Source organism: Octopus sinensis, linkage group LG21, assembly GCF_006345805.1.
Source record: "Octopus sinensis linkage group LG21, ASM634580v1, whole genome shotgun sequence".
NCBI classification, from domain to species: domain Eukaryota; kingdom Metazoa; phylum Mollusca; class Cephalopoda; order Octopoda; family Octopodidae; genus Octopus; species Octopus sinensis.
The window spans coordinates 18,119,019-18,145,537 of record NC_043017.1 but is presented as its reverse complement, the minus strand read 5'-3'; the positions used below and the strand labels follow the sequence as shown (position 1 = coordinate 18,145,537).

Sequence of the window (26,519 nt, the reverse complement as noted above, 5' to 3'; positions counted from 1 at the left end):
TTTAAGGATTTAAGTTTATAAAATTACTAATTACATCAATGTTGGGTGACATGCTGTGCTTGTGAAGACCTGTCAAGCCAAGTGGTTGTGGCCGATGCCAGTGCTGTCTGACTGGCACATAAAAAGCACCAATCGAGTGTTGGGCTTCATGGAGGCAGTGACAGATGACCAAGAACCTTGGCGATATACAATTCTGTGTATACCTGTCAAGCTAGATAAGAGCATAGTCATGGCTGATGCCAATAGCACCTAAAAAGCCCCCCCACTACATTCTTGGAGTGGTTGGTGTTAGGAAGGGCATCCCACCATAGAAACCTTGCCAAATCAGATCAGAACCTGGTGCAGCTCCCTGACTTGCTAGTTTTCAGTCAAACTGTCCAATCCATGCCAGCATGGAAAACGGATGTTATATGATGATGATGACTAACAAGCAAAAGAAAAAAATAATTTGATCAAGAAACATTCAGTTGAACCAGTTATTAGGATTTTATTTCCCTACAAGCTGAATTTTGATACAGAATCATGATGAATCATGATGAACACTGATATGTCTCTTTAGATGACTTTTCTCAGCAAATGAATTACCACACATGTCACAGTGGAATGGTTTCTCTCCTGTATGGATACGTTTATGAGACGTGACCTGACCAGCTTGACAGAACGATTTACCACAGATGTCACAGTGATAGGGTTTCTCTCCTGTGTGAATGAGTTTGTGAGTAGTCAAATTACTACTGCCTGAGAATGATTTACCACAAATATTACACTGATATGGCCTTTCTCCTGTATGAGTCCGTTTGTGTTTACCTAATGCACTATTGACAGAGAATGATTTATCACAGATATCACAGTGGTATGGCTTCTCCCCTGTATGAATACGTTTATGTCTAGTTAAGTTACTGCATATAGAGAACGATTTACCACAGATATCACAGTCATATGGTTTCTCTCCTGTATGAATACGTCTGTGTACAGTTAACTCACCATTCTGAGAGAATGATTTACCACAGATGTCACAGTGATATGGCCTCTCTCCTGTATGAATATGTTTGTGAGTGTTCAAGTCACCAAGCTGAGAGAATGATTTACCACAGACATCACAGTGATACGGCTTCTCTCCTGTATGAACACGTTTGTGAGTAGTTAGGTTACCTTTTTGAGAGAAAGAAATTTTACAGATATCACAGTTGTATGGTTTCTCTCTCGTATGAATAAGTTTGTGAGTAGTTAAGTCACTACTTCCAGAGAATGATTTACCACAAATATCACAGTGATATGGTTTTTCACCTGTATGAATACGTTTGTGTTTAGTTAAGTGACTTCCATCATAAAATGATTTACCACAGATATCACACTGATATGGTTTCTCTCCTGTGTGAATACGTTTATGTTTCGTGAAGTGGCTACTATCAGAAAATGATTTACCACAGATATCACAGTGATATGGTTTCTCTCCTCTATGGATACGTTTATGTGTAGCTAAGTGACTACCATCAGAGAATAATTTACCACAGATATCACAGTCATACGGCTTCTCTCCTGTATGAATACGTCTGTGAGTAGTTAAGTGACTACTTACAGAGAATGATTTACCACAGATATCACAGTGATATGGTTTCTCTCCTGTATGAATACGTCTGTGAGTTGTTAAGTTACTTTTATGAGAGAATGACTTTTTACAGATATCACACTGATATAATATTTTCCTTTTTTCTTTCTTAATATAGTTGGGGAAATTTATTCTTTGCCACTGTGTATTACGTTGGGCTTTTTTTTCACACATTTCATTTTCCATCATTCTTTATCTTTCTCCACAATATAGATGCTTTTTTTTTCTTCTGCTATATTTCCCTCAACTGTAATCTTGATAAATATTTGAAGATGCTGCAAACTCCCTTGTAATCCAATTTCAATTAGAATATAAAATCATTTTCTACACATTTCAAACAGAAAAGACAGGAAATTCTGCTATTAATTTCCATTTTTTGATGGTAATATTTTCTGTAGAGTCCTTCTTTCTTTACATGATGATAAATATTGATGGATCTTAGGCAAATAATTCTTTTATGGCATCATCATCTATATTCTGAAATAAAAGGAGAACAAATATAAAATATAGAGGATATTTCTATAAAAAGTAGACATTTTGTTACATTATTTTTATTTGTGACGAATTTTTGGCATAATCTCTGGTAGCACTTCCCTTAATCAACCCAAAAAGGGTGAAAGACAAACCTGACCTCAATGAGATGTGTAAAGAGTGAGAAAAAATGCTGCTAAGCATGGACTAAGGATTTTGACTACTCCCCACCTAAGAATAATGAAAAATCCTTTCTAATATAGGCACAAGGCCTGAAAATCTGGGGATGGGGAGAGCTGATTATATTGACCCCAGTACTTAGCTGGTACTTATTTTTATTGATCTCAAAAGGATGAAAGGTTTAAGCACCCCTTGTAACCCTTCATAACATTTTCTGTTTCTTGGAATTTTCAGAAAACCTTTGTGAATTTGTTTTGTACACACAGGAGTTCATGTGATTATGGAAAAAAGGTTTATTTTAATTCAACCTTTTTAAATATTGGAAATCCTTTGAAATCCAAATTCGCAATGTTAAAAATATTGACACATATGCACGGCATATTATGGATTCTGGATCAATGTACACTATGTAATCAATCATAACTTTTGTTGGTATTTTCGGAATTATTTTGTCAATTTGTGTTCTACACATTAGACCTTGTACAACTGTGCAAAAATGTATTTTATTAAAATTTTCCCATCCCTCCTATCACCCAATAATCCTTGTGGATACTCAAATTCGATCTAATGCATATCAATCACACAGGTATTGGGGAGTGTGAAGTATCTGCTGAGATTTATCCATAGGGATTTAAAAGAAGGCACATTCTCTTACTTATTTCAGTTGTTTGATTGCAACCATGCTGGAGCACCGCCTTTAGTCGAACAAAGTGGTACCAAGACTTGTTCTTTGTAAGCCTAGTACTTATTCCATCGTTTTCTTTTGCTGAACTGCTAAGTTACAGGGACATAAACATAGTAACATCGGTTGTACAGTGATGGCGGGGTGGGAGGGAATTAAACACAGACACACAAACATGTACATGTATACACTTTGGGCTTCTTTCAGTTTCCATCTACCAAATCCACTCACAAGGCTTTGCAGGGCCTGAGGCCATAGTAGAAGACACTTGCCTAAGGTGTCATGCAGTGGGACTGAACCTGGAACTATGTGGTTAGAAAGCAAGCTTCTTACTACACAGCCATGTCTGCACCTATAAGTAAATGAGAATTTATAATAATAGCATACTTTTCTGTTAGTAAGTTTTTTTTTTTCTGACACAATACAGACACACCTGCTTGGTGCATGGGAGGGTAGGGGTGTAAGGATTTAAATTACAAAACGTTTTTTGTTTTTGTTTTGCTTGAACCCCCAGCGATAAACCCTCCCTTGGGCGCATCATCATTCCACTGTATATTTTTATGGGGACAAAGTATTGAAAAACATCAATACATGTCAGAGTGACAGAAAGCGAGGAAGGTACCCTGTGGACTTGGGATATGCCGAGAGCAACAGCTAAATGTCTCTTAAATCACACACATTTTCGTCTGAAAATTATTTTGAACTTATAATCAGAAACAAATTTAGGAATCGAACTATCTGTATTTTGAAACTATGATTTTATATTTAATTCGAGAAAGAGTGGAATTTTAGGATTTATGGGGATGGAGACGAAAAATGTTCTAAAAATTGCTTTTGCCGAATTCCCGTATGTAGAACACAAATTCACGAAAATATGTAAGCTACGAGGAGTTACATGGAGTGCTGAAACAAGAATTTCACCATGAGTTGTCAAGTATGTATAGAAATAAAGGTAAATGGCGACTAAACATGTTCCGAAATGACATTAAGAAATACAAACTATCTCTTTGCGTTGATCTGAAGGTATGGCGGAATAAAGATAACTGAAATGGGGTGTGGAAAGGAAAACTAAAAGTATTAAAACAACAAAAGGCAATGTAATTAAAGCAAGTTTTTTAACTCACTATATTATATAGGACTACCATATCGGAATTAAGACAACATCGTTACTTCAGGAAAATTTCTTCTTTACTTCACTTTCTTTCCATCATCTTTGAACACATCCAAACAAACGACCTGTACAATGTAGATGTTGTTTCTGTTAATAATACTTACATATTAATATAGAGCCATTGACGAAGATGCCACGATAGATTCAAATAGTCACAACTCAGACTGGACGATGACAGCTTCAACACAACTTCTATATTTTACAACAAACCTTCATTCAAATTTTTCACATCGACATATTAAAGAAAGCTACAGTATTATCTTTTCATAGTTAATTAGCAATCATCTCTAATTAACTGGATCACTTAAATGTCAGTTGAAAACAAGATCTGTCCTCGAAATTAAAGATGTTTATCAAACAATAGAATAATTTAGCTAGTCTTAACAATTAATTCTCTCCCTGCTTTCAACATAAGTCTTTATATATATTCTGGTTTCCCTTATATATTTTTTTATCTTCTAAAAGATGTAAATCTGAGCATTCCAGTTCCGTATTATTCTCCGCATCATTAAAAACGGTGTCAAAACATCTATATACCTCACAATGACATGTTCCATATGCTTCCCCCCCCCCCCTTGTTTTTAGAATAATTTTAGAGTTTGAAAAGGAAAATATATCAACCCTTAACATCAATATTAGATTAATGACGAAATTCCGATGATGCATATATGTTAAGACTTAAGTCTTGACTTGCAAGCGTTTCCTCACATCCTTGACGTAGAAAATTTAGGATCTTTTCGGTTTGAACGGCAGTTTTTTCTGGCGGTGTCATATGAAATTGTCACCCTAGTATCGATCTATTGCATTTCAATCTGTTTTTGGGTTAGAGTTGGGGATGGGGTAAGGGTATCTTTTTTTTCTTCACAAATGTAAATAAACTCAATCAGTTTGTTTTTTTACGTCAATGCTTTTTTTTACCTCAATAGACGTCCGTGATTGGTTGAAATTGCAGAAATTGAAGAAAAAAAACAACAAACACCTTACAAACTATAGAATTTTCTCAATAAAGCCAAGAGAAAAAGATGTTTTATAAACACATTCTACCAGTATACGAAGTTTAATTTTTTTAGTTACCTAGAAATTATGTTGAAAACTGCCGTTGAAACCGAAAAGATCCAAAATTTATGACCAGCTATCGACAAATCATTGGCTTTGTGGACACAAAACCTTAGGAAACCCCATGTCCAAAATTAAAAATTTTTGTATATATATATATATATATATATATATATATATATATATAATAAATATTAGGGAATGAATCCAAAATTACAGGGAAAAATCAGATTTAGGGTTAAATCCAATTTTATAGTAAAATATTATATAATATAATTCGAGACAAAACCACTATTTTAAAACCAAACAAGGAAAGACTTAATCAATACATAAAATTTTAATATAAATTAAATAAATTTTATGTATTGATTAAGTCTTTCCTGTTTGGTTTTAAATAGTGGTTTTGTCTCGAATTATATATATTATATATATATATATTATATATCTATATATTATATATCATCATCGTCGTTTAACGTCCGTTCTCCATGCTAGCATGGGTTGGACGGTTCGACCGGGTTTCTGGGAAGCCAGAAGGCTGCACAGGCTCCAGTCTAATTTGGCAATGTTTCTACAGCTGGATGCCCTTCCTAACGCCAACCACTCCGTGATGTAGTGGTGCTTTTTACGTGCCACCTGCACAGTGCCAGGCGGGGCTGGCAACGGCCACGGTCAGATTGGTGTATTTTATGTGCCACCGGCACGGAAGCCAGTCGAGGCGGTGCTGGCATCGGCCACGAGTTGGATAGTGCTTTTTACGTACCACCAGACCAGGGATCCTGGCTGTTCAATTCGATTTCGATTTCGCTTGCCCAACATCTTCACAAGCAAAGGGGGTTGGCAAGGTGCCTGTCGTACATATATATATATATATATATAATATATATATATGGTTGTATTTAAGTGTTATATTTATTGAAAACGAAAACAAAGTTAAAATTTCCCATGTACTGAGATTTTATTTTTTTCAAAACACAATATCTATTTAAATATTTTATACTCTTTTGAGCGATTGATTTACTTCAGAGTTCATAGTTCTATGGTCTCTCTTCTGTATGAACACATTTGTGTCTAGTTAAGTAACTTGTATCACAGAATGATTTACCACAGATGTTATTATGGTTTCTCTCCTGTATGAATATTTCTGTGAGTGCTTAGATTACATTTTTGAGAGAAGAATTTACCACAAATATCGCATTGGTGTGGTTTCTCTCCTGTATGAATATTTTTGTGAGTATTCAAGGTAGCACTTCGAGAGAATGACTTACCACAGATATCACAATGATGTGGCTTCTCTCCTGTATGAATACGGATGTGATTAGTTAAATTAAAACTTAAAGAGAAAGATTTACCACAAACATCACAGTGATACGATTTCTCTCCAGTGTGAACAATTTTGTGGTTAGTTAATGTGCACCTTGCAGAAAATGACTTACCACAAATATCACATTGATATGGTTTCTCTCCTGTATGAATACGTTTGTGTTTAGTTAAGTCACTACTTTCAGAGAATGATTTACCACAGATGTCACAGCGATGTGGTTTCTCACCTGTGTGAACACGCTTGTGATTAGTTAATTCACTACTTCCAAAGAAGGATCTACTACAGATATCACAGGAATATGGTTTCTCTCCTGTATGAATTCGTTTGTGTATAGTTAAATAACTACGATCAGAAAAGGATTTACCACAGATGTCACACTGAAATGGCCTCTCACCTGTATGAGTTCGTTTGTGACTAGTTAAGTGACCACTTTCAGAAAATGATTTACCACAAATATCACAGGGAAATGGTTTCTCTCCTGTATGAATGCGTTTGTGAGTAGTAAGCTGACCTTTGATAAGGAATGATTTACCACAGATATCACAATGATATGGTTTAACTCCTGTGTGGATACGTTTATGAGTATATAAGCTACATTTGTGAGTGTATGACTTGTTACAGGTATCACAGTGATATAATGTTTTTTCTTTCTTTTTATCATTAGGAAAATCAATACTTTCAGACCACGTTTCACATTTAACTTCATTTTTACACAATTGACCTTCCATAATGTTTCTTCTCTCACCACAAAATGCTGATATTTTTCTCCTATTTTTCTTTTTTCATTTCTCCTATTTTTCTATTTTTCATTCCCAAGAAATATTTCTTCCGCTGTATTTCCTTCAAACAATATTTGTTTTATAATCGAAGATGCCGCAAAATTCTTTCTAATCCAAGTTCAATTAGAATATAAAATCAGCTTGTGTATACGGCGATTAATTTTCGTTCGGAGCAATTATATCAAAGTAATTCTTCCATAGATATACTTATGTAACCAAGGTTGACGTCTGTTCTAAATGACATTGAGTCGTTAAAACATAATAAATACTGATGGATCTGAAGTTAATAACATTCTCGTATCCCAATGTCATTTGATATTCTGAAATAAAAAGAAACGATGTAAAATATAGAGGAAACTTAATATGAAGACATCCAACTACATTTCTTCTATATTGATAAACAGTAGATAGAAACGTTTACCTGAACAACTGAACTCATCCAATGAAGATGACAAGACATTCATTGGACTCTCTGAGTCAGTGGAATACCTGAACAATTCGGACTTGGGACCGACAATGCACTGGGATGAATGGGGAAATTACCAAAATATTTGGGTAATTTTAACAAATAAATGGCGTGTATTCAGCTGAAGAAAATTATTGTTGTTGTTTGCGAATAACAACTTCCGGGTCGCTAGAAAGAGCAACCAACTCTTCCTGACAAAAAGAAAAATGAAATTTCCGTCTTCAAAAATAAGAAGAATGCAAGTTTAAATTAGTTTATAATGTTCGCTTAGGAATTCATTACTTCTAGAAAAGAATAAGACAAAATAGCCATGGCTGGAACACCTTTTTTCACATAGCCATTACAATCAGAGCTATTCTTCACTGTTTGATGAAGCAGCTAAAGTTAAAGAAAAGTTGAAAGAATAAAAGATAGCAAGTATCTATATTCCAAATAATGGCATTCCTTTGACTAGCTCAATCTATTCAGATTTTCGTATTAAATAAATAGATGTTATGGGAACTAGGTTCATATAATGGCTAATATCCAGTGTTGTACGAAAGTAGTTTTACGGATCTTTTCAATCTAAGTCACAGATTTTTAAAAATAACTAAACAGTTTGAAACTTCGGATGCTGGTTGAATGTGTCGGAGGTTTTTCTATTCTGCACATAAAAAAGTTTGGCTACATTTTCTAGTAGGTCATTCAACCACATAGAGGCTCTGTCGTTGGTCTGTCTCAGTAATAATTTTGTTGTTATTTAGCCTCAAATCAACCCTGATACAGCAAACTTATCTTGCTATAAAATCATCTCTGGTTATTAAAGAAGAGTTTTATTAAAGGACCCGGAAGTTATTGTTCACAAACAGCAGGAGTAATTTTCTTCAGCTGAATACACGTCACTGATTGGTTAAAATTACCCAAATACGACAACTTTAACACGAAACAACTTCTAAAATACAAAATGTTGTCAAAAACGTTAAGAATAAACCCTGTTCTATGTGATACATTCTACCAGCAACCGAATTTTCAAAGTGCACCTGAGCACTGTATACAATAATTTCATTATTATTTTTTTAAAATTAATTGAAAATTTTGGCCGCCAGATTGAAATGATCCTCCCATTCTCCCAAATTTTAGATTTTTCAAATTTCGCCTCGCCTCTCCGACGGACCTCTCACACAGTCTCACACAAAAACAGACATTTCTGATTTTTCTTATTCGGTGAGTAAGCATAAAGTTATGTTTATAGACAGACAGACAGATAGATAGATATAAACAGATACGGATAAATAGACAGACAAAGAAATAAATGGATGAAAATGTTTTACGATTATTTAAGGCAAACACAAGTAAAGCGCAAATTCTTTTCACTTTAATGTTTTTGTCTATATTTAATTTCGATTTGCATATGTTCGTCATTTCGCGACATTCTCTTGAAAGTAAACAAAATCAAAATTTTTAATTCGATGGTAGGAGTGGGGTAAATCTAATTTTTTTTTTGCATATTCGTTATCTCCGACATATAAAACGTATCCGAAAAATGCATTTTTCCATGAGAGGTGCAAAACTGCATTAGATCTCTGATTCCTTTTATTTCAAAACATGAACTCATAAAAATATAATTGAAAGTAATTATCTTCACCACTTTACATAGTAATATTTTTACACAAAAATGACATCGTAATTTCATCATTAATCTAATATTGATCTTAAGGGTTGATTTATTTTCATTTTCACTTTCTAAACTTATTCTAAAACGAGAAAAAAAAACCCACCGAAGTATATGGAACATGTCATTGTGAGGTATATAGATGTTTTGACACCGTTTTTAGTAATACGGACCAGAAATGCTCGCATTTACATCTTTTAGAAGATAAAAGAATAATTCAAGGAAACCAGAATATATTTCAAGACTTATGTTGAAAGCGGAGAAAGAATTGTTAAGACGAGCTAAATTATTCTATTGTTTGATAAACATCTTTAATTTCTAGGACAGATCTAATTTAGGCGATCATTAGTTTATAACAGACATTTAGGTGATCCAGTTAATTAGAGATGATTGCTAATTAAATATGAAGAGATAATACTACAGCTTTCTTTATTATATCGATGTGAAAAATCTAAACGAATGTTTGTTGTAAAACTTGAATTTATGGTGACATCTTCGTCATTGGCTCTGTATTAATATGTAAGTATTATTGATAGAAACAACATCTACATTGTATAGGTCGTGTCCTCTTTCTACTACATTCTTTTGTTTTGATGTGTTTAAAGACAATGGAAAGAAATTGAAGTAAAGAAGAAATTACCCTAAAGTAACGATATTGTTTTAATTCCTATATGGTAGTCCTATATAATATAGTGAGTTAAAAAACTTGCTTTAGCTAACATTGCCTTTTGTTGTCTTAATACTTTCAGTAATTTCCTTTCTACACTCCATTTCAATGCTCGTTATTCCTCCATATCTTCAGATCAACGCAAAGAGAAAGTTTGTATTTCTTAATGTCATTTCGGAACATTGTTTAGTCACCATTTACTTTTATTTCTATACATACTTGACAACTCATGGTGAAATTCTGGTTTCAGCACCCTGTGTAACTCCTCATAACCTATATATTTTTTTACAATTTTCACCCTTTTTGGGTTGATAAAGGGAAGTGCTACTTGAGTTTATACCAAAAATCTGAAACAAAAGAAGATATAAGAAATGTAGTAAAATGTCTACTTTTTATAGAAATATCCTCTATATTTTATATTTCTTCTCGTTTTATTTCAGAATATAGATGATGATGCCATAAAAGAATTATTTGCCTCATATCCATCAATATTTATCATCTTGTGAGGAAAGAAAGACTCGATGGAAAACATTACCAGCAAAAAAATAGAGATTAATAGCTGAATTTTCTGTCTCTTCTGTTTGGAATGTGTAGAAGATGATTTTATATTCTAATTAAAATTGGATTACAAAGGAGTTTGCAGCATCTTTGAATATTTATTACGATCACAGTTGATGGAAATATAGCAGAAGAAAAAAAGGCATCTATATTGTGGAGAAAGATAAAGAATGATGGAAAATGAAATGTGTGAAAAAAATCAATGTAATACACAGTGGCAAAGAATGAATTTCCCCAATGATATTAAGAAAGAGAATGGGAATATATTATATCAGTGTGATATCTGTAAAAAATCATTCTCTTATAAATGTAACTTTACAACTCACAAACTTATTCATACAATAGAGAAGCCACATCACTGTGATATCTGTGGTAAATCCTTCTGTCGAAATGATGAGTTAACTGTACACAGACGTATTCATGTAGAAGAGAAACGGTATGTCTGTGATATCTGTGGTAAATCATTCTCTAAATGCAGTACCTTAGTAGGTCACAGACGTATTCATACAGGAGAGCAGCCACATCACTGTGATATCTGTGGTAAATCATTCTCTATCAGTGGTAACTTAGCTACTCACAGACGTATTCATTCAGGAGAGAAGCCATATCACTGCGATATCTGTGGTAAATCATTCTCTCGAAACGGTTACTTAGCAATTCACAAACGTATTCATGCAGGAGAGAAGCCACATCACTGTGATATCTGTGGTAAATCATTCTCTACGAATGCTGATCTAACTGTACACAAACGTATTCATACAGGAGAGAAGCCATATCACTGTGATATCTGTGGTAAATCATTCTCTGTAAGTTGTCAATTAACTGTTCACAGACGTATTCATACAGGAGATACGCCATATCACTGTGATATCTGTGGTAAATCATTCTCTCAAAAGAGTCACTTAACTACACACAGATATATTCATACAGGAGAGAAACCATATGACTGTGATATCTGTGGTAAATCATTCTCTCCAAGTTTTAACTTAGCTTCTCACAGGCGTCTTCATACAGGAGAGAAACCATATCACTGTGATATCTGTGGTAAATCATTCTCTACGAATTCTCATTTAACTATACACAGACGTATTCATACAGGAGATACGCCATATCACTGTGATATCTGTGGTAGATCATTCTCTCAAAAAAGTGACTTAACTACTCACAGACATGTTCATACTGGAGAGAAACCATATGATTGTGATATCTGTGGTAAATCATTCTATCTAAAAAATCTCCTAACTAGACATAAGCGTATTCATACAGGAGAGAAGCCATTTCAGTGTAATATTTGTGGTACATCATTCTCTCAGAATGCTACTTTAACTGTACACAGACGTATTCATACAGGAGAGAAACCATATGACTGTGTTACATGTGGTAAATCATTTTCTGATAGTAGCCACTTAATGAAGCATAAACGTATTCACACAGGAGAGAAACCATATCATGCGTGATATGTGGTAAATCATTCTATGATGGTTAGTTAAGTCATTTAACCACCAAAGTATTCATACAGGTTAAAAGCCATATCACTGTGATACCTATTTCTTTACTACCCACAAGGGGCTAAGCATAGAGGGGACAAACAAGGACAGACATAGGTATTAAGTCAATTACATTGACCCCAGTGCATAACTGGTACTTAATTTATCGACCCCCGAAAGGATGAAAGGCAAAGTCGACCTTGGCAGAATTTGAACTCACAACCTAATAGCAGACGAAATACCGCTAAGCATTTCGCCCAGCATGCTAGCGTTTCTGCCAGCTCACTGTGATACCTCTGGTAAATCATTGTCTGGAAGTAGTAACTCAACTACTCACAAACTTATTTATACAAGAGTGAAGCCATACAACTATGATATCCATAAAATTTCTTTCTCTCAAAAAGAAAACCTAACTACTCACAGACGTATTCATACAGGAAAGAAACCGTATGATTAATATATTTGGTAAATCATTCTCTATGTGTAGTTACTTAATTAGACATACATATATTCTTACTGGTGATGGGTAATACCACTGTGATGTCTGTGATAAATCATTCTCTGTCAATAGTGCATTAGGTAAACACAAACGGATTCATACAGGAGAAAGACCATACCACTGTGATGTCTGTGATAAATCATTCTCTGTCAATAGTGCATTAGGTAGACACAAACGGATTCATACAGGAGAAAGACCATATCAGTGTAATATTTGTGGTAAATCATTCTCAGGAAGTAGTAATTTGAGTACTCACAAACTCACTCACACAGGAGAGAAACCCTATCACTGTGATATCTGTGGTAAATCATTCTGTCAAGCTGGTCAGGTCACGTCTCATAAACGTATCCATACATGAGAGAAACTATTCCACTGTGACATGTGTGGTAATTCATTTGCTGAAAAAAGTCATCCAAAGAGACATATCAGTGTTCATCATGATTCATAATGATTCTGTATGAAAATTCAGCTTGTAGGGAAATAAAATTTAATAACTCATATAACAATGTTTCTTGATCAAATTTTTTTTTTTCTTTTGCTTCTTGGTCATCATCATCATCATCATTTAACATCTGTTTTTCTATGCTGGCATGGGTCGGACGGTTTGACTGAAAACTAGTAAGCTGGGGAGCTGCACCATGTTCCAATCTGATTTGGTAAGGTTTCTACCACTGGTTTCTACTTCATTCTATGTCTTCCTAGGTCTCACTCTGCCATGAGTTTCGTCCACTTTAAGTGGTCAGTACATCTTTATGCAGCCGTCCTCATCCATACACATCACATGACTGAACCAGCTCAGTCTTCTCTCCTGTACACTACATCTAACTCCTCTTAAGTCTAACTTTTCCCTTAATACACTAGCACTTTGTTATGCATGCGCCCTAACATTGCCCACGCAATGACTATACTAGCTTTGTTCCTTTCTAATCTTTGCATGTCCTCTACATTTAGGGCCCACACCTCACTATCATTGCTTTTTGTACACAACATCATAGAATCTTCCTTTCATTCAGAGAGAGAGAGACCTTTGGTTGCCAACAGAGGTTAAAGCTCTCTGAATTTTTTTCCCATTTTATTCTAGCAATTACACTTTTGGAACACCCTCCTCCACTGCTGAGTAGGTCATCTAAGAAACGGAAATTCTCTACAACCTCTAGAGAGCTTCCAGAGCATTTGATTATAGTCAGTTACCCATGTCTCCTGTGCATCTTCCACACACAAACATTCCTTTCTCTGTTAACCATTCTGTGATTCCACTGCACTGCTTGTAGGTCCATAGCTTGCACTGCATGGAATTTCTGCCTACACCTTTCCTACATATCAAGCAAGGCCATTTACCTGAAGGTGGTAGAGTATTGTCTATTTTCTTGCTTACTAGAACTTTGGTCTTTGCTAAGTTAACTTTAAGGCTCTGTGATTGCTGGTTTTGATTCTACACTGGGAATTTCTTACCCAATTCTGTTAGAGATTCTGTCATGAGAGTGAAATGATCAGCATATAGTAGTTCCTAGGGGTAGCCGGTCTTAAATTCCTCTGTAATGGCCTGGAGGATGATAATGGATGCTGAACAGGAAGAGGAGACTGAGAACTGAGCTCTTTCAATTTCTTTCTCCCAAATCCATGGATAAGGCTTCAGTTGGCCTAGGGCTATAGAAGACACTTGTCCAAAGTGATTCCAGTGGGATTAAACTTATAAACTACATGATTGGGAAGCAAACTTATTCCCAACACAGCTAGGAGACGCTTAGCAACATCTCGTCCGCCTCTAAGAGTTCAAATACCACCATGGTCGACTTTACCTTTCATCCTTCTGGGATCGATAAAATAAGTAGGAGTTGAGCACTTGGGTCAAGGTAATCGACTCTCTTGCTCCCCACAAAACTTTACATGTTTTGCCAAGTGTAGAAAGAATATTTAATAAAATTATACTATTATGTTAATAAATGTTGATAAACAAAAAATATCCTAAAATATATCTTAGCGGCCATCGTCGTTTTTTTAAGACTATTTGAGGACATTTTTTTTTCTTGTATTGTTACATTGGTTCTTGTTTTTATTTCCTCCAAAGTAAGAAAGATCGCCCATTGTCTTTGGAACGGTTACGGATGGGAAAGGTCTTGATCATAGGCTTCTAAAATACAAAATTTTGTCAAAAACGTTAAGAGTAAACCCTGTTCTATGTGATACATTCTACTAGCATCCGAATTTTCAAAGTGCACCTGAGCACTGTATACAATAATTTCATTATTAAAATCTGGCCGCCAGACTGAAAAGATCCTCCCATTCTCCCTAATTTTAGATTTTTCAAATTTCGCCCCGCCTCTCCGGCGGATCTCACACCCAGTCACACAAAAACACATTTCTGATTTTTCTTATTCGGTGAGTAAGCATAAAGTTATGTTTATAGACAGACAGACAGATAGATAGATATAAACAGATACGGATAAATAGACAGACAAAGAAATAAATGGATGAAAATGTTTTACGATTATTTAAGGCAAACACAAGTAAAGCGCAAATTCTTTTTACTTTAATGTTTTTGTCTATATTTAATTTCGATTTGCATATGTTCGTCATTTCGCGACGTTCTCTTGAAAGTAAACGAATTCAAAATTTTTAATTCGCTGGTAGGAGTGGGGTGAATCTAATTTTTTTTTTTGCATATTCGTAATCTCCGACATTTAAACGTATCCGAAAAATATTATCAAAAAATGCATTTTTCCATCAGAGGTGCAAAACTGCATTAGATCCCTGATTCCTTTTATTTCAAAATATGAACTCATAAAAATATAATTGAAAGTAATTATCTTCACCACTTTACATAGTAATATTTTTACACAAAAATGACATCGTAATTTCATCATTAATCTAATATTGATCTTAAGGGTTGATTTATTTTCATTTTCACTTTCTAAACTTATTCTAAAACGAGAAGAAAAAAAACACACCGAAGTATATGGAACATGTCATTTTGAGGTATATATATGTTTGGACACCGTTTTTAGTAATACGGACCAGAAATGCTCGCATTTACATCTTTTAGAAGATAAAAGAATAATTCAAGGAAACCAGAATATATATAAAGACTTATGTTGAAAGCGGAGAGAGAATTGTTAAGACGAGCTAAATTATTCTATTGTTTGATAAACATCTTTAATTTCTAGGACAGATCTAATTTAGCCGATCCTTAGTTTATAACAGACATTTAGGTGATCCAGTTAATTAGAGATGATTGCTAATTAAATATGAAGAGATAATACTACAGCTTTCTTTATTATATCGATGTGAAAAACCTAAACGAAGGTTTGTTGTAAAATATTGAAGCTGTCATTGCCCAGTCTGAGTTGTGACTACTTGAATCTATCACGACATCTTCGTCATTGGCTCTATATTAACATGTAAGTATTCTAGAGAGAAACAACATCTGTGTTTGATATGGATTAAGTTGAATTTGAGGATTATTGGGTGGGAAGAAGAATGGAAAAATTTTAATTGAAAAATTTATTTCCCATAATTATACAAGGTCCAGTGTGTAGAACACAAATTGACAAAATAATTCTGAAAATACCAACAAAAGTTATGATTGATTACATAGTGTACATTGATTCAGAATCCATAATAGGCTGTGCATATGTGTGAATATTTTTAACATTGCGAATTTGGATTTCAAAGGATTTCCAATATTTAAAAAGGTTGAATTAAAATCAACCTTTTTTTTTCCATAATCACATGAATTCCTGTGTGTAGAACACAAATTCACAAAGGTTTTCTGAAAATTTCCCAAAACAGAAAAAGTTATGAAGTGTTATAAGGTTTGCTTAAACTTTTCATCCTTTTGGGATCAATAAAATTAAGTACCAGCTAAGTACTGGTGTCAATATAATCGACTCATATAATGCTTAGCAGCATTTTTTCTCTCTCTTTGCACACCTCATTGAGGTTGGGTTTGTCTTTCACCCTTTTTGGGTTGATAAAGGGAAGTACTACTTGAGTTTAAACCAAAAATCTGAAACAAGAAGATATAAGAAATGTAGTAAAATGTCTACTTTTTATAGAAATATCCTCTATATTTTATATTTGTTCTCCTTTTATTTCAGAATATAGATGATGATGCTGTAAAAGAATTATTTGCCTGAGATCCATCAATATTTATCATCTTGTGAGGACAGAAAGACTCGATGGAAAAGATTACCAGCAAAAAATAGAGATTAATAGCTGAATTTTCTGTCTTTCTGTTTGGAATGTGTAGAAAATGATTTTATATTCTAATTAAAATTGGATTACAAAGGAGTTTGCAGCATCTTTGAATATTTATTACGATCACAGTTGATGGAAATATAGCAGAAGAAAAAAAGGCATCTATATTATGGAGAGAGATAAAGAATGATGGAAAATGAAATGTGTGAAAACAAAGCCCAATATAATACACAGTAGCAAAGAATGAATTTCCACAATGATATTAAGAAAGAGAAGGGGAATATATTATATCAGTGTGACATCTGTAAAAAATCATTCTCTTATAAATGTAACTTTACAACTCACAAACTTATTCATACAGGAGAGAAGCCACATCACTGTGATATCTGTGGTAAATCCTTCTGTCGAAATGATGAGTTAACTGTACACAGAAGTATTCATGCAAAAGAGAAACGATATGTCTGTGATATTTGTGGTAAATCGTTCTCTATATGCTTTAACTTAACTAGACATAAACGTGTTCATACAGGAGAGAAGCCATACCACTGTGATGTCTGTGATAAATCATTCTCTGTCAATAGTGCATTAGGTAAACACAAACGGACTCATACAGGAGAAAGACCATATCAGTGTAATATTTGTGGTAAATCATTCTCAGGAAGTAGTAATTTGACTACTCACAAACTCATTCACACAGGAGAGAAACCCTATCACTGTGACATCTGTGGTAAATCGTTCAGTCAAGCTGGTCAGGTCACGTCTCATAAATGCATCCATACAGGAGAGAAACTATTCCACTGTGGTGTCTGTGGTAATTCATTTGCTGAGAAATGTCATCTAAAGAGACATATCAGTGTTCATCGTGATTCATCATGATTCTGTATCAAAATTCAGCTTGTATGCAAATAAAATCTAATAAATCGTATAACAATGTTTCTTGATCAAATTATTTTGTTTTCTTTTGCTTTTTGGTCATCATCATCATCATTTAACATCTGAAATAGGATGAAATTAAACAAGAAATAGCTTACAAACTACAGAATTTTCTCAAGAATACCAAGAGAAAAAGATGTTTTATGTGACACATTCTACCCGTATACGAAATTTAAAAGTGTTTAGTTACAAAGAAATTATTTTTAAAATCTGCCGGTCAAAGTGAAAAGATCCCGTCATCTTTCTTGGTGTTAGGTCAATAAAATAAAATAAATGACTAGGTCAGCCATGATGGATCATCATCGTTTAACGTCCGATTTGACTGAGGTCTGGTGAACCAGATGGCTGCACCAGGCTCCAATCTGATCTGGCAGAGTTTCTACAGCTGGATGCCCTTCCTAATGCCAACCACTTCAAGAGTGTAGTGGGTGCTTTTATGTGCCACCGGCAAGAAGGCTAGTCAAGCAGTACTGGTAACAGCCACGCTCAAAAGGTGCTTTTTATGTGCCACCTGCACAGGAGCCAGCCCAGCGGAACTGGCAATGACCTTGCTCAAATGTTTTTTGACATACCACCAGCCACAAGTGCCAGTAAGGCAATGCAGGTAACGATCACCCTCGAATGGTATTTTTTATGTGCCACCGGCACGGAGGCCAGCTTGTTGCTCTGGCAATGATCACACTCGTATGGTACTCTTAGCGCTCCACTAGCCAGTCATCGAATTTGATTTCAATCTCGATTTCACTTGCCTCAACAGGTCTTCACAAGCAAAGGTTAGTGACCAATGAAGGAAAGGTATGCATAAGTTGTCTGGTTACAGCCCTGGCAGAGGCCACAAGGTTATGGTCTCACTTGAGCGTGCTGAGTCTTCTCAAGCACAGCATATTTCCAAAGGTCCCAGTCACTAGTCATTGCCTCAGTGAGGCTGTGTTCGAAGGTCATGCTTCACGAACTCATCCCAGGTCTTCCTGGGTCTACCTCTTCCACAGGTTCCCTCAACTGTTAGGGTGTGGGACTTTTCCATACAGCTATCCATATCCATTTTCGCCACATGGCCATACCAGCACAATCGTCTCTCTTGCATACCACATCTAATGCTTCTTAAGTCCAACTTTTCTCTCAAGGTACTAACACTCTGTCGAGTATGCACACTGACATTACACATCCATCAGAGCATAGGGCTTCATTCCTTGCGAGCTTATGCATGTCCTCAGTAGTCATGGCCATGTTTCACTGCCATGTAGCATGGCTGTTCGTACAGCAGAGGTAAGAGCTCCCTGAACTTTGCCCAGGCTATTCTTATTCTAGCAGCTACACTTTCAGAGCACCCTCCTCCGCTACTGACTTGGTCACCTAGGTAATGGAAGCTATCAACTACTTCTAGTTTTTCTCCTCGGAAAATGATGGAAGTTGTTCTCTGCAGATTTTCAGTGTTTATTTCTCCTGAGCATCTGCCACATACAAAAACTATCTTCCCGGTTAGCCTTCCCTTGATATTGCTTCACCTCTTATGTGTCCATAGCTTACACTGGGTACATCTTATAGAGTTTCTACCTGAAGGGATTTGTGGTTTGCCTGCCTTCCTACTTAGAACTTTGGTTTTAGCTAGGTTGACTCTAAGGCCCTTTGATTCTAATCCTTGTTTCCACACTTGAAACTTCTCTAGTTCTGATAGTGACTCAGCAAGGTCGTCAGCATAGAAGAGCTCCCAGGGTCATCCTGTCTCGAACTCCTCTGTTATTGCCCGGAGGACTATGATAAATAGGAGGGGGCTGAGGACTGAACCTTGGTGGACCCCTACCTCTACCCAGAATTCTTCACTGTACTTGTTGCCAACCCTCACCTTACTGACAGCATCCCTTTATTCGTATCATATAAACTTGACAACTTTTCTCCAATATCATTAATTTTAAGAGGAAACTTGTGGCTCTGTCTGTGAAGCAGTGCATATGTTTATTATTATTGACATTATGATCCTCCAAACACACGTTTCAACAAGCGAATTCACATGAAGAATCTTGCAAACTAAATATAAAAATGAAATAAATACTTAAAAAGTCATTTATTAAATCTCATGAAATGGACCTATCAGGGTCGGCTGAAAATTTCATTGGCTGCCCAAATGAGGTTTAGTTTTCAATATAGTCCTCATGCTCCACACACTTCTTCCAGTGCTTGGATCACACTGGCGAAGGGGTTTTAAACCTGTTGGTCAACAAAGTAACCAACAGCAATTATTGTTAACAATCTTTTATCCTCCATCTTTTACTTGTTTCACTCTTTAGACTGTGGCCATGCTGGGGCACTGCTTTGAAGAACTTTAATTGAATGAATCAAAATAAGGATTTTTTTTTTTAAAGCCTGGTACTTACTGTAATGATCTCTTTTGCCAAACTGCTAAGTTATGGGGATGTAAACACACCAACACCAGTTGTCAAGTAGTGATGGTGGAAAAAAAGACATACACACAGACATATATATATATATATATACACACACAATGAACTTCTTTCAGTTTTCTTCGACCAAATCCACTGAAGAGGCTTTTGACAGCCCAAAGCTCTGGTAGAAGACACTTGACAAAGGTGTCATGCAATGGGACTGAACCAATAACCATGTGGTTGGGAAGAAAGCTTCTGACAAGATAACCACACCTACATAAAAATACACATCATGTATTATATATATTTATTTGTAGGCTTTTCCAAGTCAGTTTAACAACTCTGTTATTAGTGTTAAAACGTTTTTATTAAAAATTAAATTTCTCATTAGATAAAAACGAAATACCAACGGGTTATCGAACAGATTATTTAATAGATTATTTATTTACATATTTGTTGCTCTTACTTAGGATATCCCAGTCAATTTTCATATTTTTTATGGATTGCTTTTGTTTCATTTTCAGTCAATACCATTGACATCCCTCCAGCCCCAGCCCACTGCTCAACTGCATCTTATTCTATTGACCCCGAAATAATAAAAGGCAAAGTTAACCTCAGCAGAATTTGAACTCAGAACGTAGAGACAAACAAAATGCCACTAATGAAGGGAAAAGGTTACCTTGCTTGAGGAGAGGGTGGGTTGGGCATAGGGAGAGCCTCAAGCTGTAGATAATCTTCCTCAATGATGTCCATCTGACCCATAGAAAAGTATGGAAAAGTTGATGTTAAAACGACGATGCTGATGAGTGGACAATAGGGACAAAATATTTAGCCGTATAAAATTTCAAAACAATGAAATAATTTAAGTAGCATCGCAGGCATGTCTGTGTAATTAAGAAGATCGTTTTGCTGTGTAGACAAGTCAGATCGTAGTTGTGGCTGATGTCATGTCAGGTCAAGGGAACCCATGCCAGTAGCACATAAAACACACCCACTACACTCTTGGAGTGGTTGATGTCAGGAAGGGCATCCAGCAGTAGAAATGCTGCCAAATCAGATTGGAACATGGTGCAGCTCTCCAGATTAATAGTTTTCAGTCAAACTGTCCGATCCATGCCAGCATGGAAAACGGATGTTATATGATGATGATGACTAACAAGCAAAAGACAAAAATAATTTGATCAAGAAACATTCAGTTGAACCAGTTATTAGGATTTTATTTCCCTACAAGCTAAATTTTGATACAGAATCATGATGAATCACGATGAACACTGATATGTCTCTTTAGGTGACTTTTTTCAGCAAATGAATTACCGCACGTCACAGTGGAATGGTTTCTCTCCTGTATGGATACGTTTATGAGACATGACCTGACCAGCTTGACAGAATGATTTACCACAGATGTCACAGTGATAGGGTTTCTCTCCTGTGTGAATGAGTTTGTGAGTAGTCAAATTACTACTTCCTGAGAATGATTTACCACAAATATTACACTGATATGGTCTTTCTCCTGTATGAATCCGTTTGTGTTTACCTAATGCACTATTGACAGAGAATGATTTATCACAGATATCACACTGATATGGTCTTTCTCCTGTATGAATCCGTTTGTGTTTACCTAATGCACTATTGACAGAGAATGATTTATCACAAATATTACACTGATATGGTCTTTCTCCTGTATGAATCCGTTTGTGTTTACCTAATGCACTATTGACAGAGAATGATTTATCACAGATATCACAGTGGTATGGTCATTCTCCTGTATGAATCCGTTTGTGTTTACCTAATGCACTATTGACAGAGAATGATTTATCACAGACATCACAGTGGTATGGCTTCTCTCCTGTATGAATACGCTTGTGTGTAATTAAGTTAAAGCATATAGAGAACGATTTACCACAGATATCACAGTCATATGGTTTCTCTCCTGTATGAATACGTCTATGTACAGTTAACTCCCCATTCTGAGAGAATGATTTATCACAGATATCACAGTGATATGGCCTCTCTCCTGTATGAATACGTCTGTGAGTAGTTAAGGTACTACATGCAGAGAATGATTTACCACAGATAACACAGTGATATGGCTTTTCTCCTGTATGAATACGTCTGTGTACAGTTAACTGACTACTGTGAGAGAATGATTTACCACAGATATCACACTGATATGGTTTCTCTCCTGTGTGAATACGTTTATGCTTTGTTAAGTGGCTACTATCGGAAAATGATTTACCACATGTAACACAGTGATATGGTTTCCCTTCTCTATGGATATGTTTATGTGTAGCTAAGTTACTACCCTGAGAGAAAAATTTACCACAGATATTACACTGAAATGGCTTTTCTCCTGTATGAACACGTCTGTGTACAGTTAACTGACTACTGTCAGCGTATGATTTACCACAGATATCACAGCGATATGGCTTTTCTCCTGTATGAATACGTCTGTGAGTAGTTAAGGTACTACTTACAGAGAATGATTTACCACAGATATCACAGTGATATGGTGTATCTCCTGTATGAATACGTCTGTGTACAGTTAACTCACCATTCTGAGAGAATGATTTACCACAGATATCACAGTGATGTGGCTTCTCTCCTGTATGAATGCGTCTATGCATAGTTAAGTGCCCACTCTGAGGGAATGATTTACCACAGATGTTACAGTGATGTGGCTTCTCTTTTGTATGAATACGTCTGTGTACAGTTAAATCATTACTTTGAGAGAATGATTTACCACAGATATCACAGTGATATGGCTTCTCTCCTGTGTGAATACGTCTGTGAGTTGTTAATTGACTCCTTACAGAGAAAGATTTGCCACAGATATCACAGTCATATGGCTTCTCTCCTGTATGAATACGTCTATGTACAGTTAAATCCTTACTTTGAGAGAATGATTTAGCACAGATATCACAGTGATGTGGCTTCTCTCCTGTATGAATACGTCTGTGAGTAGTTAAGTGACTACTTACAGAGAATGATTTACCACAGATATCACAGTGATATGGTTTCTCTCCTTTATGAATACATTTGTGAGTTGTAAAGTTACATTTATAAGAGAATGATTTTTTACAGATATCACACTGATATAATATTTTCCTCTCTTCTTTCTTAATATCATTGGGGAAATTCACTCTTTGCCTCGGTGTTTTATATTGGGCTTTGCTTTCACACATTTTGTTTTCCGTCATTCTTTATCGCTCTCCACAATATGGAGATGTTTTTTCTTCTGCTATAGTTTTGTCAACTGTGATCTTGATTAATATTTGAAGATGCTGCAAACTCCTTTGTAATCCAATTTTAATTAGAATATAAATTCATTTTGTACACATTCCAGACAGAAAATTCAGCTATTAATCTGTGTTTTTTGCTGGTAATGTTTTTCATTGAGTCTTTCTGTCCTCACAAGATGATAAATATTGATGGATCTCAGGCAAATAATTCTTTTATGGCATCATCATCTATGTTCTGAAATAAAAGGAGAACAAATATAAAATATAGAGGATATTTCTATAAAAAGTAGACGTTTTACTACATTTCTTTTATTTGGTTCAGGTTTTTGGCATAAACTCAAGTAGTACTTCATTTTAACAACCCGAAAAGAGTGAAAGACAAACCTGACTTCAATGAGGTGTGCAAAGAGAGAGCAAAAATGCTGCAAAGCATTTTATCTGATGGACTAAGGATTCCGATGGGGGGGGGGTGAAATTTCCGCGGGTTACACTCCACCCCACACCACTCCCTATTTTCTGGACAAAAAGAAGTGTTTTGTGCATATATTAACAAACAGCAAAAAAAAAAAATTTCTCCATGAAATGAGGGAGGAGCGGTTGAAATTTACGAGGGTTTCACATCACCTCACCTCGGTCAAAAGAAAAAAAGTATTTTGTGACACATTAGGAAGTCACCGTATTTCATTCAACTAAAAAAAAAAAGAAAATATTTTCCAATGATACGGGAAGTGGGGTGAATTTCCGTGTATTCCACTGCACTCCATCTTTTTTCTGGATAAAAAAGTCTTTTGTGGTATGTTGTGGTATAATTGATTAAAAAAAAATTCCAATAATTCCTGTGAGGGGGGTTTCTCACCCCGCCCCTTCTTTTTCCGAGCCAAAATAAGGAGTTTGCGGCATATTAGGAGTTCAGGGTACTTGATTCCACGCGAATAATCCGAAGTTCTTTGGGGTTTTTTCTAGTGAAGAACATGGTGGTGAACTTGTAAAAATTTACCATAGAGGATAGGTAGGTAGGGTAAACAAGGGCAAGTAAATTTTAAAAATATATGTAAGCTACGAGGAAGTACATGGAGTGCTGAAACCAGAATTTCACCATGAGTTGTCAAGTATGTATAGAAATAAAGGTAAATGGCGACTAAACAATGTTCCGAAATGACATTAAGAAATACAAACTTTCTCTTTGCGTTGATCTGAAGATATGGAGGAATAACGAGCATTGAAATGGAGTGTAGAAAGTAAAATACTGAAAGTATTAAGACAACAAAAGGCAATGTTAGCTAAAGCAAGTGGTTAATATAGGGCGTAACAAATATCAGAAAATCAAAAAAAAAATGTGTGTAATAGGTGTAAAACACTTCCTATGAACGAATATGAAAAAAAAAATTCGCGCACGCGAAAGGGGGGTGGGGGAGAGGCCTCGGAAAATTCACATCGGGAAGTTCCGAAAGCGTCTGAGGGGCTGACCCGGGCACCAAAACAAAAAAAAAATAGTGTAATATGTGTAAAACAACTTGCTCTAAACGAATATGACAAAAAAAAATGCGCTCTCGCGAAAGAGGGGTGGGGGAGAGGCCTCGGAATATTTATATCGGGAATTTCCGAAAGCGTCTGAACCGGGCACAAAAACAAAAACAAAAACAGCGTAATAGGTGTAAAACAACTTGCTCTAAACGACTATCATGAAAAAAATGCGCGCTCGCGAAAGGGGGGTGGGGGAGAGGCTTCGGAAATTTCACATCTTCAGTCCACGGCCTTTAAACTAAGAAAAAATAGTGTAATTGGTGTAAAACTACTTGTTCTCAACGAGTATCAAGAACACACACTCACACATGAATCATAAACTCCGTATTTCGCAAAAAAAAAAAATAAAGAGAAGAAATTCTGGAAAAGGTGAAGAAATGTTGGATCTCCGCCATGTGAATCAAAATACGTGTCAGAAACATCTTGAAATTATGTTACGAAAATGATAATGTATACATACCTCTTTGAGTGGTCCATCGATAATGATGATAAAGAAATGAGTTGGATTTGAACTCAGAATATTGACTAACACAACTACATACTACAAGACTCAAAATATTCAGCCAAGTCACCACCCTTTAACTAGCAATAATAATAACATCAATAACATAACAGCCAAAAGATTTATTTGTTCTGAAAATAACAATCATAGTAAATAAATATGTTCTTTAATATTCACATTCATGTGCACAGTTAAACACACTTACATACAAACAGTCACGCATGCATAATACAGAACGGAACACATAAATGAAGGATGCATTACTTAGTATATATTACATCTAGAGAATTTTGATTAATAAGTCAAATATGCAAATTATAAAGATAATTAATTGCTTTACTAAACAGTGTTGTAAAGGTGAAAAAATAAATTTGGGAAAAAAATACACGCCAAAACTAATTAATAAAGGATAATTAGGGAAGGATTGACACAAAATAATAATTTTTTCTGTCTCTTTTTTTCTGATAAATGCATCTTAATAAGTGAGAATTGCATATATCTGAACTATTTCAAAGAAAAGCATAAATTTAATGTTTAAAATAGCTTTAACCAAGGAGTGAGATCCAACATTTCTTCACTTTTTCCAGAATTTCTTCTCTTTTTTTTTTTTTTTGCGAAATACGGAGTTTATGATTCATGTGTGAGTGTGTGTTCTTGATACTCGTTGAGAACAAGTAGTTTTACACCAATTACACTATTTTTTCTTAGTTTAAAGGCCGTGGACTGAAGATGTGAAATTTCCGAAGCCTCTCCCCCACCCCCCTTTCGCGTGCGCGAATTTTTTTTTTCATATTCGTTCATAGGAAGTTGTTTTACACCTATTACACACATTTTTTTTTTGATTTTCTGATATTTGTTACGCCCTATATTAACCAAGCAAGTGTCTCAACTCGCTATATTACATATGACAGACTACCATATAGGAATTAAGACAACATCGTTACTTCAGGAAAATTTCTTCTTTACTTCACTTTCTTTCCATCATCTTTGAACACATCCAAACATACGACCTGTACAATGTAAACGTTGTTTCTATCAATAATACTTACATATTAATATAGAGCCATTGACGAAGATGCCACGATAGATTCAAGTAGTCACAACTTAGACTGGACAATGACAGCTTCAACACAACTTCTATAT

General features: G+C 35.4%; 1 protein-coding gene and 1 pseudogene across 3 annotated transcripts; one reads left to right on the top strand and one right to left on the bottom strand.

Annotated features, from left to right (window-relative positions):
• Window positions 1–462: 462 nt before the first annotated feature.
• The window catches only part of LOC115222784, a 30,013-nt pseudogene continuing 3,956 nt past the window's right edge, over window positions 463–26,519 (bottom strand).
• LOC115222844 (zinc finger protein 239-like) lies at window positions 8,904–17,714 on the top strand. Of its 3 annotated transcripts, none has more exons than XM_036511784.1 (2): window positions 8,904–8,941; window positions 16,698–17,711. In XM_036511784.1, the coding sequence occupies exon 2, from the start codon at window positions 17,041–17,043 to the stop codon at window positions 17,671–17,673; it is 633 nt and encodes a 210-aa protein (XP_036367677.1). In that variant the 5' UTR covers window positions 8,904–8,941; window positions 16,698–17,040; the 3' UTR covers window positions 17,674–17,711. The 3 variants fall into 3 exon arrangements, with proteins under 3 accessions (XP_036367677.1, XP_036367678.1, XP_029649045.1); XM_036511785.1 differs by lacking the exon at window positions 8,904–8,941 and adding an exon at window positions 12,268–12,522 and having other exon boundaries at window positions 17,311–17,714; XM_029793185.2 differs by lacking the exon at window positions 8,904–8,941 and adding an exon at window positions 15,577–15,998.